Raw genomic sequence first — 13,338 nt, 5'->3', positions numbered from 1 at the left:
TGAGGACCGCATTTTTTTAATAAGGGCTATACAAACGTTCATACTGGGTAGTTTATTTAGTTTCAAAAAAATTATCCAACGATTTACAGACCACTCTTTCCCCATGTAAGTCAACGGGTCAGGAGTTTGATGTGTTTGACTCTAGTAGCATAGACTGATCGAAAGTTACACCAAGGTTTTTTATGTTTGCCCTTATGTTACCACTGAATGAACCCAGGTGGCTTGCTACCTTAGAGGCGATGTTATCAGCCGCTAAGATCAAGACTTCCGTTTTCGATGCAATGAGCTGTAGGAAGTTGCTTGACATCCACCCCTCAATTGCAGACAGACATGTGATGAGGGTGTTTACATTTTCCATTTTGACGGGTTTGAAAGAGAAACATATCTGGATATCATCTGCATAACAATGATACGAGACACCCTCAAATTGGCTAATTAAGCGGCCCAATGGGAGCATGTACAGGGCAAAAGAAGGGGGGCTAAAACAGAACCCTAGGGCAGGCCGCAGGATAGGTGATGAGAACGGGCCCACCGCCACGGAGAAAATAGGAAGGTCAGTTGGGATATATTGCTTTAAAAAAAAGAACCTACATTGTGTTTTCAGGAATCATATTATGACTGTTTGCTATCTGTTTTTATGTACTTATCTTTTTCAATATGTTTTATATCTGTGTTTCGGATGGTGGACGGTTAATTATGACCCCATCCACTAAATGTCAACTCACTTTCATTTTGAGCTCTTTAGAAAAACATTAGTTTCATGCTCCCAGTTCACTTCTTGCTCACTTGTTGACACAGAGCTCCTTCACATCGAGCAGACTCCTTCGGGTAAGTTATCTATTTAGTAAAGTTTATTATGCAAACAACATGTATACATGCTTTATGTTAGGATGTATAGCTCATGATATAAACCAATTTGTGATTTATACGTTTTGCATCTAATTCAGAACTGAATACTACATTTGTTCACCTAATATAATATTTTAATTTCCATTGCTACCATTATGTTTCCAGTTGAGGTGGTTCCCACAGAGAAACACGATCTCTAATCTGCTGCCAACATTTCCTCTTTCTTTTTCAGAGAGAATAATAAACCGTGAGGATGGCAGGTACGCAACATCGTCTTTAAGTGCATTCTTCACTCGAAGAAATATACTATATTTAGGATTAACAGTTAGTTGATTTCTGACTTTAGTCAAACAAAGAACATTGCATTTCATTGGAGACATAAGATTAATAAGTCTATCTGGAGATCTTGTTTTCCTGTGACTTTATGGAGTTTGAAAGATTAACTTGCTTTAATACGTAAATAACGAATCACTCTGTCTTTTTCAATAGTTCTCAGTCAAATGTAGTTTTTACTCCAAAAAGCTGTGTTAATATTTGTAAAGATGTTGTAACACTAAGAGCATAAAGAGCATCTGAATTTATATTTGAATATGTGTTTCATCCATAAAAAACTAAAGATGAAATGTATGTCTCTTTGCTCATGCAGTTTTGAGAGGGAGTGCCGCAATTTCAAATGATTCACCTGGAATAGTGGAGATTAGCGACACCTTTGACCGGCCTGGCAAAGCCTCTGCTGAAGGTACCTGTGCAGGTACCGACACGTATGCAGTTGGACTTAAGAATAAACCTGGTAAACTGATTTCTGACTGATGTGTTTAAGTGTTAATCCTACTAAATTGGGTATTTAACCCTCCTGTTGTCTTCAGGTCAAATCTGACCGATTTACTACTTTCATCAATCATAACTTTTTTGTTTTACATTAGATTGCATGAAGGCTTCATGATATCCTTCACATCCTTTTTGAACATATACAATTGCTGATCACTACTTTCATTGAATTTTGGATGATTTAGTCAACTTTGTAACACCCATGGTGTTCTCGGTCAAAAATGACCGCCATAAAGAAAAGGAATTAGTAACCATCCGGATCAGATAAAACACACACACACACACATACTCTAGATGTGTTCCCCCCCCCCCTTTATGTGCCAAATCCCCCCATGTGAATCACACCTGGCACACACATTACATGTTCAGTGTCTATTCTTTGTATATTTACTGCAGTTGTTCGTGTATACCAGTAGTCTGATACAATATTTACAGTTTGAAAGGGTGTTAAATGAAATTTGGTGATGATTAATGGTTTTTGTGTTAATGTAACAGCAGTTAAAACAGGACCGGTCCAATTTGAACGGTCCTAAGTAAGGGGTGGGAAACTAAGACAATAGGAGGGTTAAAAGGGGATAAAGGACCGATGTAACATTAAAAGTCTGTACAAGAAAAGAAACCAAAACTAAGGTGGGGTGAGGCCAGTTAATGAGGTGGCAGGCTTACAGTAAGTACCCTACCCACCACAGAGAGAGGAGGAGGCTCAGTCTATTAGTGCGCTGATCTTCGTCAAGGGAGCACAGGGTTGAGCTGCATTCAAGAGCACTACTCACTGCACAAAGAACATTGCATTTCATCGGAGACATACAAATAATTAAGTCTATTCATCTGGAGATTTTCAAATATTAAAAAAAATGTCATGTGACTTTGAAAGATTTACTTGCCTTAATACGTAAATGACTAATCACTCGGTATTGTTTAATAGTTCTCAGTCAAATGTAGTTTTTACTGCAAAATGCTATGACGTGTTAATATTTGTAAAAATGTTGTAACGCTAAGAGCATAAAGAGCATCTGAACTTATATTTGAATATGTGTTTCGTCTATATAAAATAAAGATGGACTTGAGGATAAACCTGGTTAATGTAACCCCAAGGCCGGTTTTTCCGCATCTGCAGGAGCTGAAAGGGGCTTTTTTCACGCTGAGGCCCAAGGGCCCAATGCCAGCATCGGAGTTAGAGCCTCTGCAGCGTCTCTCAGTGCCGAAACCTTCGCCAGAGCAGAACTGTGCAGTGCTTTAGCCTCTGCTGGTCCTTTGGAAGCTACAGCCGAATCTGTCAGTTAATATTGTAAATGTTGTAACGCTAAGAGCATAAAGAGCATCTGAACTTATTTTTGAATATGTGTTTCATCTATATAACATAAAGATTAAATGCTTGTCTCTTTGTTCATGCAGATGTGAAAGCGGGTGCCGCAATTTCTTGTGGTGCATCTGGAATATTGAAGATGATCGACACCTTTGACCGGCCTGGCAAAGCTTTTGCTAAAGGTACCTATGCAGGTACCAACAAGTATGCAGTTGGACTTGAGGATGAACATGGTAAACGTATCCCCAAGGCCGGAGTTTCCGCATCTGCAGGAGTGGGTCATGCACGAGCTGAATGGAGCATTTGTGATGCTGAGGCCAAAGGGCCCAATGCCAGCGCCGGAGTAGGAGCCTCTGCAGGGACCCTCAGTGCTTCAGCCTTCGCCAGAGCAGAACTGTGCAGTGCTTCAGCCTCTGCTGGTCCTTTGAGAGCTACAGCCGGTCTGTCAGTTAATATTGTAAATGTTGTAACGCTAAGAGCATAAAGAGCATCTGAACTTATTTTTGAATATGTGTTTCGTCTATCTAACATAAATATTAAATGCATGTCTCTTTGTTCATGCAGTTGTGAAAGCGGGTGCCGCAATTTCTTGTGGTGCATCTGGATTAGTGGAGATGATCGACACCTTTGACCGGCCTGGCAAAGCTTTTGCTAAAGGTACCTATGCAGGTACCAACAAGTATGCAGTTGGACTTGAGGATAAACCTGGTAAACGTATCCCCAAGGCCGGAGTTTCCGCATCTGCAGGAGTGGGTCATGCACGAGGTGAATGGAGCATTTTTGAAGCTGAGGCCAAAGGGCCCAATGCCAGCGCCGGAGTAGGAGCCTCTGCAGGGACTCTCAGTGCTTCAGCCTTCGCCAGAGCAGAAGTGGCCAGTGCTTCAGCCTCTGCTGGTCCTTTGAAAGCTACAGTCGGTCTGTCAGTAGACACCGGTGTCAGTGTTGGTGCTGGCCTAGAGGCAAAGTTGCTGGGCTGTGGCTTCTCTGTTGGCCGTAAAATGGGCGTTTTTCTGTTCGGCAATGGGATTGAATTCAATTTATGAATGCGTTGACAAGTTTATGACAAATGCATCTCTTTGTGAGTTTGCTCTCTGTTCCAATTATTTGACGCAATTATAATTAAGACCGGCTTGTGCAAATGTATGACTTCACTGCAGATTAAGCATTGTTTAATAATAGATGTGCACTGCTTTAATATAACATAAGCTACATGTAATGAAAAATACTGATATAATAATGACATTAGGAACCTTTATGAAACTACAGTGAAATATGATTGTTCCTTTTCCTTCCAACAACATCATGTCACTGCCTTCCAATCAACTTCATCTTGGCTTGTTGACAATAAACTTCTCTGACACTCAAGCAATGTTTTTTTACTCCTTATAAATACTATACTGTTGCATAAACAATACAACTATAATGGTATTGTCAAACAATACATATTTTTAAATAATATGCTTATTAAGACAAAAAGCAAAAGGAAATCAGTGACATCATTTTTTGTTAACACGTTGCAACCGTCACTTACAGTATCTGTGTTGCAGTATATGACTCTTTATTAAAAATAATATTGTAAATATAATATGTAATCATCTTCAACTAGTATGGATAATTAGCAGGAGGATGTCAGTATAATATAAGCAGACTTTGTTCACAAACTGTTGTGCTAGCTGTTAACTAAATCCATACACAGCTTTGTGTTAATGTAAGCATTTACTTTAGTATTGTTTTTATTTTTTTACTTATCATATAGTAGTCATTTATTTATAAAAGGTAAAATGCCAATTTAGGCCTTTTAGAACTTTTGAATACCTCTTAAAAGGAAGAAAAATAAACTATAACCGTGTCAAATCAAAATCAATATATTAGACTGCAGTAAAGAACATTACTGAGCTTCACTGAATTTTAATAACTTAAATATTTGGTTTTCTCTTCCCTAATATCAGCGCTTAAATCAGGGTTGGATAAAAAAAAAATCTTTAAATGCAGATCACAGACATACAAGTAGCTCCATTTACCAAGGGGATTGTACACAACCTGTTTAACTTACATTTAATTAAGTATAAGATGTTGTGGAAATTGTCATTTCTGTTGGAAAACACTAAATAAGCAACGCTCATTGTAACGGAGGTGATCTCTGGGCCCATAGATCTCGGCCTCCGTTACGGGTAATATAGCACTAAAAACATTGCACAGGAAGCATGGGAATATATGTAATTGATGTAACTAGTTTGTCTGTCTCTGTTTCCTGGTTTCATGTTAAAAGTGTTCCCCTTCCCCCATGTCTGTGGCTGTTGATTGTGTGCACCTGGTGCCCTGTGTTGTCTCCTCCCCCCCCCCCACCTGTGTCTAATTGCTGATTAGTGTGTGTATTTAGGGTCTGTTGCCCTGTCTGTTTTGGAGGCTGAGAGTGTGTGGGAGATCCTGGTGGTGGCTGGTGACTGTGTTCACACGTGGGCAGCAGATTGATGCTGTGTCATGTTTATGACGTAATGAATGCACACACCGGGTTGTATTTTGGACGTTCTGCCTCTGCCTCCTTGCTTGGTCTGCTCAATTGTCAGCTTCACACTCATACATTCTGCCCCGGATTGAATTGAATGCTCCTAAAATGACATTTAAAGCAAATGTGTAATATCAGTATGATTTAGAAGACGTTGTAGGCGAATATAACTCTTTGAGGATTAAGAACAGAAACTTTGCATTAGATCTAACCCATCTGGGTTTTTTATTATTAGTTTACAAAACAACCAAAGTAGAGTTCATAAAGTACTGCATTGAGCTGAATGATGTACAGACATTTATTACACACATTCTTACACGCAAAGATGATACAAATGAGTTGTTCATTCAGTTTATATGTCCTATAGAAAGCTTTCTACAACAGAATTGCACGAGGCAGAAACACAATGACACTCGGACGTAAAAATGTTCTCCTGATCTCAGGGCTGCATGCGAATGGCTCCGTCCAGCCTGATCACCTCGCCGTTGATCATCGGGTTCTCCGCCAGGGACGTCACCAGGTGGGCAAACTCAGCGGGGTCTCCCAGGCGGGAGGGGAAGGGCACCTGGCGTGCGAGGAAGGCGCGCACCTTCTCTGGAAGACCGGCCAGGAGGGGCGTGGAAAACAGACCTGGAAGAAAAAAAAGAGAGAACATGTTTTATAATCCAAGAAAATGTCAGTTTAAAATTTGTGATCTTTGTGATGAGATCAAATTAAGACCTTTTTGAACATTAAAACATAAATACACATGTTCAAAAAGCTCTTTATTTTTCTCATACTCATACATGCGGCAACACCTCTTTTCACCCTCTGTCTGAAACCAGAGCCCAGTCTGCTCTGATTGGTTAGCTGGCCGGCTCTGTTGTGATTGGTCAACCACTAAGAGATGTCCCGCCCCTTATCCTATCCAAACCTAGGCCTCTCACGATAATTAATTTTGTTGGACGATACATTTTTCTGGAAATTATTGCGATAAACGATAATATTGTCGGCACCGTTGTAAGACCATTTTAGACCACTGACATAATGATAATATATAATAATAATTCAAGAACATCCTTTCAAACATAACTTGTTATTGAACATTCAACATTGCAAATGAAATAATATTAAAATATATAAATTATATATAATAAATAAAACAAATTAATTAAATTATAATAAATTAATTAAATCACACACAACCAAAACAATAAATTAAATAGAGTCAGGCTGGAAAACAGAGCTCTCTCTCTCACATGTTTGCCGTGTTTGCTCCCAGCTGGGAAAACGGAATGGGGTGGTTGTGTTTTAGGTGTAGTTTCAAATGCGTGGTATTGCCTGCTTTTGTCGCTACCTTTTTTAAACCAATGCGACACACAGCCCGGCTCATTCAAGTCCGTAGGTTCCCCTCGTTGATTTGGCTTGAATCCAAAATACTGCCACACCGGAGAATCGAGATGTGTAGTTATCGAGTCCATTTATCGTATGATAAGTCAGTTTATCGATTATCACGACAGGCCTATCCAAACCTTCATTTTTCACTAACCGGGTGCTATGGTGATGACTCTGATGCCCATGGGTGCCAGATCTCGTGCGATGGGGAGGGTCATTCCAACGATGCCGCCTTTAGAAGCTGAATATGCTGCTTGGCCGACCTGGAGAGAAAATCGGAGCGTTAAATGTCATTTGTTTGACGCTTTTATCCAAAGCGACATACATTCAGTACTGTGGACAATCCCCACAGGAGCAATTTGGGGTGAAGTGTCTTGCCCAGGGAAACAACGACATGCTGACTGCAGTGGGACTCAAACTTGCTACCCCCTGATTCGAAGTCCAGCACTCTATCCACTGAGCCACAGCTGCCCAAAAGTGATTTATTTTATGTGTGTGTTTAATAGTACCTGTCCGTCAAAGGCTGCCACGCTGGCTGTGTTGATGATGCAGCCTCGGTGTCCATCGGCATCAGGCTCGTTCTTCCCCATCTCCCCCACCGCCAGACGGATCACATTAAAGGTTCCTCCAATGTTCACCTGCAGGGAACACAAAGAAAAGTCTAGTGAAGGAGGAAGTGTTCAGATATTCAGTCAAGTGATAGTATTTATAACACTTTGAGATGCCCCACTACTAAAGTCCTGCATTCAAAACCACAAGACTACCACACGCAATACAGACCATAATAACTTTCTGCTGTAATACCATGCTTACCTGCAATATACACTTCAGTTCTTACCATTTGATAATGTTTCCGGCTCTTTCAATAGTTGATTAGGTTCACTCATTTATAAAAAAAGAACTGCACTATATGTTTTTACCATGGTGTATTTATTTGTTTTATTTAATAATGTGGTGGCTTTTTTATTTATCAAATGTGGATAAAGAATCAAACCATAAAGCGTTCTTTCACGATAGCCTGAAGGTAAGGAAAGGAGCATTCTGGCAGTAATGGATTATTATCTTAAAAAGGTCATCATATAGAAAATCAGCCCCGTTGTCTGTGATCAATTTCCAGCCGAAAATTATTATTTTTTAATATTTTTATAGTTTATTTAAATAAACAACAGGAGATTTCACCCACGAAGAAACATTTGTCCTTCAATTTAGCAACATTTTTCAAATGACCAAATCTGTAAAATAATAACAAGCACAGCCCCACCTAGTGTCAGCAGAAAGTATTAAAAATAATGATTACAACAAAATGCAAAAAATAAATTAAAAAATATATAAAATATATTTTAAGATCATGTTTAATCATCTGATTCGTCTGTACATTGCTGTTTTAGTCTGTGTTCTTCTAATTAGTGTCTACAGTGTGTGCATATTGAGCTGTTTAGAGCCATGTGGGACAAAACCCGATCCTGCCCCTCCCTCTCTCTGTCTAAGTGAACGGTGACTGTAAAAACTACACTGCGCATGCTCAGAATATTTTCCTATGTAATGTGTGTGGCAAAAAAATAATGACCATAGGGGCATAGAGCTGCCATCCCCACCATACGTCATCTCACATCATTCAGAGCTGATTGGCTGTAAGTACGTGTGCCGCGAAAAGTGTGGTGTGTGAAGAGGAGACGAGAGAGCTGCAGTGACGCATCCTAAAACCCGGAAGTAAGCTGCGCATGGCTTCCCTCGACAACAAAGCAATGATATTTCTCCATAGGATTTTAGAAAATAGCTGTGGGAAACGTACCTGTTAGATAAATGCACGTTTTGTTCAGCCGGATAATATCCACATGTCTACCCTACTTTTATAATTTTCGAATCATAAATCTATTGATTAGATTAGATTTATGATAGACTTTTGAAACTACAAGAACATAAGGAGGACTTTTACAAAAAAGTAATAGAGATTTTTGTCCAGAAGGATAGGCAAATGGACTTCATCTTCAAGTCAAGGTAAGACTGCAATTTTATTGAAAATGGGATCTTACTAAGAGAGAACAATTCAATATTTAAATGATACAATTACATTTTTTGGGTATCCTTTTGTTGAACTGTCTGTTTAAAATTAATTGAAGCATTAGACAAAAAAAGCTTTTGAAAATAATATTATATTTTGAATTAGGTCAAAATATAATATTTGTAAACCTGAAGAGTCAGAGCCTCACCAGCCATGAACCTCACTGCAGAAGCTTATAGACATCTAAGTTTTTTGTGCCCCACCACTTTTGTACATATAAAAACGCCACTGACAATATGTCTCCACTACAGTGTAGTAGAGGTATAAAGTTACATAAACCTTGCATGTGCTTTAGTAAATCTACTTAACTACATTCCACGACTGAAAGGGTCATAGAAATATAACTTTTTACTAATGTTGAATGCATCCTTTCCCTTCCTTGCGTACATCTTACATTGATCACGCGCTGGAAGTCCGTCAGGCTGTGTGTGATCTTCTTGTTGAAGTTGTAGGTTTTCACGGCGACAGCGATGCCGGCACAGTTCACCGCGAGGTCCAGCTTCCCAAACTTCTCTGTGGCCAGAGACACGGCCGACTGCACCTCTTCCTCCGACGTCACCTGACAAATCAATCAAGCCTGAGATTAGTATCACCCACCACACATATGTAAATATAAACAGTTTAAATGCATCAAAAGAAGAAATACATTTGTTGGTTTCATTTTTATGCAAGCAACTGTGACAAAAAAAGGTCTGGCATAAATCTTCATACATTTGGAGCTTGAACTTTGGAGAGTAAACAGGTATGCGCACACACACACACACAGTGTTGGACGTTATGTGAGCGCCCTCTGCTGAGCGTAACAACTCAGTAACAATGCAATGCATAGCCCTTCCACTTTTTCATTCTGATATATTGCACATATTTTATTTATTTTTTAATAGTAATTTCTCATACTGTTTTGAATATTTATATTTCTTGTAAAATATTATAACAGTCCTTTTTAATCCCCTTTATGTATGCACCATTTTACACCAAAGCAAATTCTTCGTATTCGTGAACCTACATGGCAAAAAACCTAGTTCTGCGAGGAAATTAAAACGTATTTTATTAATAAAAATAAAAAAACTAATGAAATCAATCCCTGTTTTAAAATATCCATTAATAAAAAATGTTTGGCAATAGCTGTTAATACAAACATACACAATTTATTATCACTCTATATAGTCGTTGTTCTTGCCAGAGGAAGAGTCTAACATTTGAATTCCACCTCCAGACCATTTTTAAAGTATGTAAACAATACTCAGGACTTGAATGGTATTGTAAATGCATTTTGATTTTGAATGAATGATTGTTTCTGGTAAGTTTTGGCCTCACGTCAGCAGGAGCGAAGGCACATTGGGCCCCCAGACTGGCTGCCAGGGCGGCTCCGTCAGAGGAGGGCAGGTCCAGGATCACAGCGGACGCTCCCATCTGGATCAGACGCTCCACGGTGGCCCGGCCCAAACCTGACGCACCGCCCGTCACCAGACCCACCATACCCTACCCAGCATGGAGGGAACAGAGGGAGGAGGGGGGTTCAAGATATAGGAAACACAAGAAATTAAAAACATGTAATTAGGAAAAAATACAGGGGAAAAAAACGGGTCACTGAGGAAGGCGGTGAAAAAAGAACGCAGTGATTAAATTCACAGACCAAAGAATATTTTACGTTTTTTTTAAAATTAAATCCAACCTTTGGTCTAAATTCTTTAAATCTAATACAATTTCAATTTTTATCATATCGAAAGTCACGTATCAATAGTGAGGATTCATGAAAAATTGAGGAAAGAAATGCTAATGTTTTGTTTGTTTAGCGTCTTGTAAACATGTCTACACTTCACCTGTATGCAGATCTTGGATGATGATTAAATGTTTTTCATGTCAGATATTTTTTACACTTCACCTTTGTGCATATATTTGATATTCTGCTTGAAAAATGAGGAAAAACTCCAACATTGTGTTCATTAACTTTCTCTTTTACTCACATGTATTTACTAACCCTCATTTCATAAGGCAAATGCACATGATTTCAAAGCTTGAAAATGTACTCAATATTTTAAGTAAGTCCAAATAATATGTCACCAAAGAAATAAGTATAGAAAAGAGAGATAAATGGAACTTCCTTTCATATCTTGGAAGTGTTGTTTATATATTAAGACATCAATGCTTTTTTATTTATGCAAATATGTATGTGATACTTTTTTAACCACTACAAAACACTCAATTAAATATTACAAATACCTGTGTGTTTTTACCTTAGTAAAGCACTTGAGTTAAAACTACCTAAATATAAGTAAAAATGACACTAAATAATACCTACTTTCTTTTGTGGATTAGGTGGAAACAGTGATGTAAAAACATGTTAGCTTCTCAATTAAACTTCTGAACTACGACGAAAACAAACTAACGAATGATAAACAAAACTCACATAATGTACAACACACGAGCAATAACATAGTTAAAGATCAAATTCTCACAGAGTAAATAATGTCATTGCTGCAGTGTGAAGACTTAGGTTTTTATTTCTCACCTTGACACACCGAATGTTCGCCATGTTGCTTTATGTGATTCTTCTTCTTCTTCGTCTTTTTCTGCTGATCTTTCTTCTTCGTGAGTTTCTTTTCAGCAGTTGGCAAACCACGCCCCCAACTGGTGACTTTTGTGTTGTGGCTCAGAACTGAAATAAGATGAAAAAATTAACTAAAACATTCAAATTAAATTAAATAAAACGACAAAAATAGAAATAAATTAAATAATTAAATACATATATATATATATATATATGTTTGAATAACTCTGACATTTAAATAATATAAAAACATTGAATTAAATGATAATGAAATAATATATAATATATTATCCAAGAACCCCAAAATAGATAACATTGATCTCCTGAACATATTTGAACAAAAAATCTCATTCATGAATAAATCGTTTTTTAACCATTCTACAATTATTCATGAAACATGTTAAGCCTTCCTGTTGCAAATGATGTGCTGCAGTGCAATCCTGTACACCCACATAGTATTGGCAATTATATGTTCATATCATAGGTTCATATGTAAAGCATTTGTCAAATAAAAAAAATAAACAGTACCAAAAAAGAAAAACATTACATTTTGTTTTATTAAATAGCTGATATTGTTTTAGGGGAGGGACCCACCTGGTTCTGGTTTAACCAATCAGTGAGCCGTTGAGGGAACAACTCACAGATGTTATCCAATCACAGCAGCTCAACTGAAGGTTATATGTCCAGTGTTTAACCTTTAGAAGTCATTATAGAGTTAATCAAAAGTTATAGTCATGCATTAAAAAGGTGTACTTCATTAAAAGTACAAATGCATTAAAATAAAACTGCTCATCGGCATAGAAACTAATTTCAGCATAATGCATTATACAGAATTATAATCCTTGTGCTAATCCCTCATTTTAATGACTTTATATACTGTTGGACAGCTTGTGATTTGCCCAATGATTAATCGTTTTATCTGTAATCTTTAGTATTAAATCATCTTGTCGTTGATTATAATGCATATTACTAATCTGAAATGGTAAGGTAACTATTAAATTAAAGTAGTGGAGTAGTGTAGAGTAATAGCAAATGTATACTTGAATGCTTTTGACTCACTCAGGATACAAATTCCCCCCACAAATAAAAACATCCCAAATGACAAATCATTCAGTTACGTCGTTTATTTCAAAATGGATGCAAAAATACAGAATTGAATATATTAGATATTTCTATACTCTAATTAAGAATCCATCCTTATGAACAGGTTCAATATGAATCCTAATGTCAGGGACAATGTTACCAACTGGAAGTGAATCAAAAAGAGAAACGTATATTCATCATGGAGTAGCTTTGATTAATTCATTGATCTTTTTATTTAATTGAATGCCTTCAGACATTTTAAAACAACTACAATTCTGATAGCAGTTGACACTTTTTAAACTCACTGTAAACTGAATATTTGGGGGTTTAAGATTGTTAATACAAACACCAAACTAATCCACGTAATAATCTGCAGAAAAATCTGGTATGTTCAGGTTCTTTATTTGTACCCGTAGGTAGATTTTGTTTGCAGAGAAAAAGACGAGGGATCCATCCTGACACTCTAAAAACAAACACACACCTCTAATAAAAGGACTAATACAAAGTACAATTACACTCTGCTCCGTCAAATCTCAATACATGTGTTGCAGCTCTAATACAGTTTTACATCAGAGGAGTTTCGAGAAGCCGAAACAAATTAATTGTTGCTAAAACAAAGTGATTCCTGTTATTTAACTATCACAATAATTGCAGAAGATTTTGTCAAGTAAACTCATCATGCAATACCCACTTTTTGCAGAGAATCTAACAATGTGTTAGCTTACCGAACACATGCAAAAAGGGAAGGATGTACCGGTCTTCACGCGCTGCAGGAGCTG

General features: G+C 37.7%; 2 protein-coding genes across 3 annotated transcripts; one reads left to right on the top strand and one right to left on the bottom strand.

The window, feature by feature from the left end:
- Nucleotides 1–282: 282 nt before the first annotated feature.
- LOC117562425 lies at nt 283–4,312 on the top strand. Of its 2 annotated transcripts, none has more exons than XM_034240265.1 (5): nt 283–828; nt 1,082–1,109; nt 1,496–1,639; nt 3,073–3,423; nt 3,548–4,312. In XM_034240265.1, exons 2-5 carry the CDS (start codon nt 1,103–1,105, stop codon nt 4,024–4,026), a joined length of 981 nt encoding a protein of 326 aa, XP_034096156.1. In that variant the 5' UTR covers nt 283–828; nt 1,082–1,102; the 3' UTR covers nt 4,027–4,312. The 2 variants fall into 2 exon arrangements, with proteins under 2 accessions (XP_034096156.1, XP_034096151.1); XM_034240260.1 differs by having other exon boundaries at nt 1,015–1,109.
- Nucleotides 4,313–5,690: 1,378 nt separating this feature from the next.
- Nucleotides 5,691–11,754, bottom strand: hsd17b10 (hydroxysteroid (17-beta) dehydrogenase 10). Its single transcript, XM_034240175.1, has 6 exons — nt 11,438–11,754; nt 10,243–10,407; nt 9,320–9,484; nt 7,373–7,501; nt 7,018–7,126; nt 5,691–6,119 (listed from the first exon to the last, which is right to left on the bottom strand). The coding sequence occupies exons 1-6, from the start codon at nt 11,459–11,461 to the stop codon at nt 5,929–5,931; spliced, it is 783 nt and encodes a 260-aa protein (XP_034096066.1). The 5' UTR covers nt 11,462–11,754; the 3' UTR covers nt 5,691–5,928.
- Nucleotides 11,755–13,338: the final 1,584 nt, after the last annotated feature.

Source organism: Gymnodraco acuticeps, unplaced genomic scaffold (assembly GCF_902827175.1).
Source record: "Gymnodraco acuticeps unplaced genomic scaffold, fGymAcu1.1, whole genome shotgun sequence".
Taxonomy (NCBI): domain Eukaryota; kingdom Metazoa; phylum Chordata; class Actinopteri; order Perciformes; family Bathydraconidae; genus Gymnodraco; species Gymnodraco acuticeps.
Note: the sequence above shows the minus strand (reverse complement) of the source record. Positions and strands in the feature narration are given on the sequence as shown.